The 4,972-nt window shown below is 43.4% G+C and overlaps 1 protein-coding gene across 1 annotated transcript; it reads right to left on the bottom strand.

Annotated features, from left to right (window-relative positions):
- Positions 1-975: 975 nt before the first annotated feature.
- Positions 976-4,972, bottom strand: LOC127765856 (probable E3 ubiquitin-protein ligase ARI1). The gene is made up of 5 exons (XM_052290817.1): positions 4,731-4,972; positions 3,568-3,600; positions 3,190-3,463; positions 2,484-2,964; positions 976-1,896 (listed from the first exon to the last, which is right to left on the bottom strand). Exons 1-5 carry the CDS (start codon positions 4,890-4,892, stop codon positions 1,224-1,226), a joined length of 1,623 nt encoding a protein of 540 aa, XP_052146777.1. The 5' UTR covers positions 4,893-4,972; the 3' UTR covers positions 976-1,223.

The following is a 4,972-nucleotide window of genomic DNA, read 5'->3' as shown; positions in this document are numbered from 1 at the left end:
GACTACGAAAACTGAAAGATCCTTTGGTTCTCGAGAGGCTAGACACTGTCGGTGTTCTTTACCTTCAACCTATCTATATTTCAGCATAGCCAAATAAACGCTTTTTGAGCTTTTATGATTTTTATAGAAAATTTTCTATATATTTTTCTTAGAATGTTGTTTTAAATCCTTTGTCAAATTTTATTATAATTAATTCATTCATTTGTATCTCGGATAATTATGAAAACCATTCAGATATTTAGTCATCCGGCAGAAAAGGACAGAAAGATATAAAAGACATTAAACTTAGAATCCTGACACAACAATGCAACTTGTCTTGCTTAGTGCTATAAACAGAGGGCGTCAATTGCTCATAGGGATCCATCATGATGTACCCAAGAGAAAATCTAAATCGCTCATTGTGATGCTCTTTGTGATGACCCTTTGAAACAAATTTAATTTGCCTTTTGCAACTTGGTCTTATTGGTTAATTTTCAGTAGGAAAACGAACTTTTGATGTCTCATATTATATAACACTAGATGTCATGCTGCAGATTAGGAGAATCTTCTCAACAATATTATATAATACAAGATGTTTTGCGGCAGATTAGGAGAATCTTCTGAACAATGTTTAAATACTGCCTAAGTTAATTTTATAGGATATATATTTTAATTTCAAATGTCAAAGTTCGTAGATTTTGATCACTAACAGTAACAGTCACTCAAATTACAAATACATGTTTTTTTATACAAACCATGTAAATCAATATGCCCGAATTGTACAGTGTTTCCACTCAATATTGCTTTTATAGCTAGTATAAGAATTTATCTATCCTAGCTGCCCCTAGGGGGGGATCTTAGGATCCATGTAACCAGTGTGATGTAAAAACTCTCTTTCCTTCCTGAAATGAAATCGACATAGCTCCTGCCCTTACCTCACGGAAAAAAAAAGAATTATCTATCTTATGAGAAGAATGGTCAATGCTTAGAATACTATTTTGAAACCAAAATACGCCCCAACAACCAAAAAATAAGGCAAGTATAGCACTTTAATTTCGAATGAACATTACGTCCTTCGCTCAGGCGTAAGTAAGTCAAATCTACATACTGATATATATATATATTTTTTTCTACTTCTCTTACTGCAGGACCCTCTAAGCAGCCTAGATCATCCGTAAACTTACCTGATAAGCACAGTGAGGTTAGCGGCAGCTGCCAAACTGGAAGCTAGCCTTGTCTGTATGTCAAGCCCCGATGAACTCCTTGGCCTTGTCAGGGCCGTCCGGCTGGTACGCGGCAATGTTCATGGGCTGGACGAGCAGTGGCAGGAGTTCGTCCTGGATGCACCTGTACAACTGCCCGCAGATTGCCTGGACGATCTTGGCGAGGTTGGCAATCTCCACCTTCTTCAGGACGATCTCCTCCTCCGGCAGCCCCAGCAAGTCCGTGGCGAGCTCCTTGGAGAGATGCTCAACGTGGCGCTCCAGCTGCTCCTGCCGGTCCTCGAAGAGGTTCTGCGCCACGGCGAGGCTCGCCCGCTCTGACGGGTGCGTCTTCACCTCGCCGCCGCCAAACATGTAGTAGGCGAAGGCGTACGACCGCGACAGCACCTGCCGCGATGCGAGCAGGGATTGGTACGCCATGGCGAGCCAGCTTCCGTCCCAGTTCATCTTCGGACCTGTTAGGTTCGACTCCAGCTTCTTCACCTGCTCCTCGACGGCAGGCCCAAGATCCTTCTGCTCCACCTTGTACGAGCCGGCGTGGATGTTGTAACGGTCCCAGTAGTGCGTGTACCGCTGCATCTGCTGTCTGCTGGTGTCCACCTTGTCGCCGTTTTCCTCCTTGTAGCGGTTGCAGCTGTGGCCGGAGATGCTATCCCAAGTGTGCTCCCTCCCGGTAGGCCCACCACAGAGCCAGCTGCATGCATTCAGTAGGGTCAGCAATTCAAGATACTGGAGTACCCCTCTGTCCAAAAATAAACCAATCTAGTACGGAATGTGACACATCTTAATTTTACGAATCTAGACAGTGCTAGTATGTGTCATATCTCGTACTCCCTCCATACTCACAAAGGAAGTCGTTTAGGACAATGTTTAAGTCAAACCTTGGGAATATAAATCATGAATAACTCTCAAGTTGTTGAGTTTGAAAATGTAAAAATTATATGAATATATTTGTCTTGAAAAATACTTTCATAAAAGTATACATTTATCACTTTTCAATAAATATTTTATAGAAACAAGAAGTTAAAGTTGTGTTTTGGAGACCGTGTCGCTGTCCTAAACGACTTCCTTTACGAGTACGGAGGAAGTATTAGGTTAAATTATTTTGGGACAGAGAGAGTAGTAATCAAGGAGATGAAAAACTGATTTTAAGCTAGATACACCATTGCCTATTCCCAGGTTGCCGATCACCATAGAGAGCAAGCTCACTCACCAAATGATGAAAAGCTCCCACCGCTAAACCCTGCGTGGATATGTGTGTAACAACTGACAACAGCTTACCATAGACACTGGCCGCACTTGCAATGGACAAGGTTGCAGCCACCGTTCTTCTCGATGGGCTTGGAGCACTTGGGGCAGCTCTTGGTGTTGGCAAGAATCCACTTGACGCTATCCGAGTCTCCATGGCCCTTAGCTTTCCACTTCTCCCATATGGCACATGGGCAAGGCGAGTGCACCTGCCCTGCACAGTTGAAGCAGAAGCTGACACCACAGGGGCAAGCGACCTCGCAGTACCTCTCGCCGGTGCCTACCTGGATTGCGCGGCCACAGTGTGGGGCACTGGGGCACCACTTCACTGAGTCATTGTCCTCAAGGTAAGACTCAAGTAGGAGAAGATTGAAGCGCTTAGATGCAGCAGGGTACTTCAGACTGAGGAGGCGGCGCACAATGTCCTCATCACAAATGGCCTTGCACTTAACCTCCATGCACCGAATCTGCTTGTTGCCAGTATTAATGGATGCAAAGAAGTGCTCTGTCCAACCTGAAGAAAAAAAAAGATAGGTAAGAAAATGTGCAGTGTTTTGCTAACAAATATGTCCTACTGTTTTTCATTTTTATGAAAACCTAGAAACTATTTGATACATTAGGTTGATGAATATTCTTAAGGAAAATCGAATGCCACCGAATAAAAAGGTTTATAGTAATGTAATAGCTGTAAGGATCAGGACATCAGAAGGAAGTTGCTGAAGGGTTCGTAGGGACTCACAGTCATTGCAGAAGCAATGCCCACAGTCCATGGTCGAGACATCAGTCATTGAGAAGTCCTCAAAACACACATTGCAGGTAACACTTGTTGAGCTAGCTGCTGACATGCTATTCTTCGGCAAAATAATGCATGCCTCACTGAGCATGCGGTCCCGCCCCTTTCTGTCAAGGTGATCATAAATGCAATGCATCTTCCACCGGTGGTGGATAAGGAGTGTGCGTGCATGGTGCTGCTTTATGTTGAGCAAGTTCATTACCATAGACAGGTCTTGTTGCTGTGGGTAGAGTAGATACACAAAACAGTCAATTGATCTCAAGTATAGGTAGGACCAACATAATCTGAATCTCGAAATGGCAAGAATGACAAGAGCACCATTACCTGGGCAACAGGAAGTGACTCTTGTGTGATGGCCTACAACAACAGTTATACATGTCAAAATAACTAAATAGATCTTCTCAGGAGAAAAAAAAAAACAAATTAAGGCTTCAGTTCCATTCACTTGATTTGAATGCATAAATGACAAATCCCAGGCAATGTGGAGATGATAATATTTTTTCTGTGAGAACAACAAGATAAATTATTTGGAGCACAGTTTTTACAGTAAAGATCAATGCATTGGTGGTGACAGACGGGAACTTAACCAAACATAGGTAAATTGTGCGAAAGATATCTATTCGTGATACCCTAATTAGCAGCTAAATTAAAAAAATGGTGATTTGTAAATATTAAGCTAATCAGCACAAAGAAACGAATGCATCCAATGCAGCATACATGGCTCATGCGCTGCTTGAAGTTGTCCACAATAATAAATGTAGTAATAATGTACAAGTTTAAGAAACAAAGCTGCGCATGTCAACCATTTTATTTGTAAACCAAATTTACATGTTCTAAGATACGATAATTGCAAAAAAAAAATCATCAGAATGTAATAAAGGCAAATTAATTATAATACAAAGCTACAAGGACAACTAGTTTGTGAGAATTGGATGATTTTTGATGCAGATGATCAAACCCTTGCAGCGAAAAGAGGGATTGAATTGATTTTGAACTCCTAAATCCTAATACTTAGAGGTAAAACCAGATTGGAACTAATGTAGTTATTATGAGGGTGCAAACAAGAGCAATTAATTTAAAATACTTTGTTTTTTTCTCTCAAATCACACACCGGAATTCCAAAAACAATCGGCATTACTACTAGTAGTACAAGATAAGAAGCCAATCCCCATCCCGATCCGGTAAGCGACCAGACGGCGTCTTCTCCATAATATCTTGTTGTGTGCAATCAGCCGCATTACTATACTCCACCCATGACGCAGGCAGGATAACCCAAACGGCACAAAATAAAAAAAAAAAATCAGAGGACGACTCTTTTTTTTTTCCTACTAGATGGATTCGAGCACCGCGCCGCGCACGATCAGGAGGCGGCCTAGCACGCATCCATCGAGCGAGTTGAGTTCGCCCCCTATCTATCCCCCTCCCGTGGTGTGGTGTGGTGTGGTGATGAAGTGATGATGGGGGGTGTAGTAGTAGCGCATGCTCACCCAGCAATCCGCGGGGCGGTCGTCGGGAAGCCGCAGGTGAAGGTCGTCCTCCTCGAGCAGGCCGACGTCGTCCTCGTCGGCCTCCATCGCCAGCCACTCCACCTCCTCCTCGCCATCGCCATCGTCTTCTTCGAAGTAGTAGTAGCGGCGGTCGCTGGCCATGGGCGGCGGCGGCGAGGAGAGGAGGGGTTGGGTTTTTTTGATCGCCTGTGTGTGTCCCCGCTTAATTACTGTTATTTGGG

This window comes from Oryza glaberrima, chromosome 3, assembly GCF_000147395.1.
Source record: "Oryza glaberrima chromosome 3, OglaRS2, whole genome shotgun sequence".
NCBI classification, from domain to species: Eukaryota; Viridiplantae; Streptophyta; class Magnoliopsida; order Poales; family Poaceae; genus Oryza; species Oryza glaberrima.
This window is presented reverse-complemented; position numbering and strand designations above follow the sequence as displayed.

Excerpts from the sequence above, each read along its gene's own strand:
- LOC127765856 (XM_052290817.1), bottom strand. The coding sequence starts at position 4,892 with ATGGCCAGCGACCGCCGCTACTACTACTTCGAAGAAGACGATGGCGAT. Across the intron at positions 3,464-3,567 it reads AGTCACTTCCTGTTGCCCAG|CAACAAGACCTGTCTATGGT; the intron begins GTAATGGTGCTC and ends CTCTACCCACAG. Across the intron at positions 1,897-2,483 it reads AAGTGCGGCCAGTGTCTATG|CTGGCTCTGTGGTGGGCCTA; the intron begins GTAAGCTGTTGT and ends GAATGCATGCAG.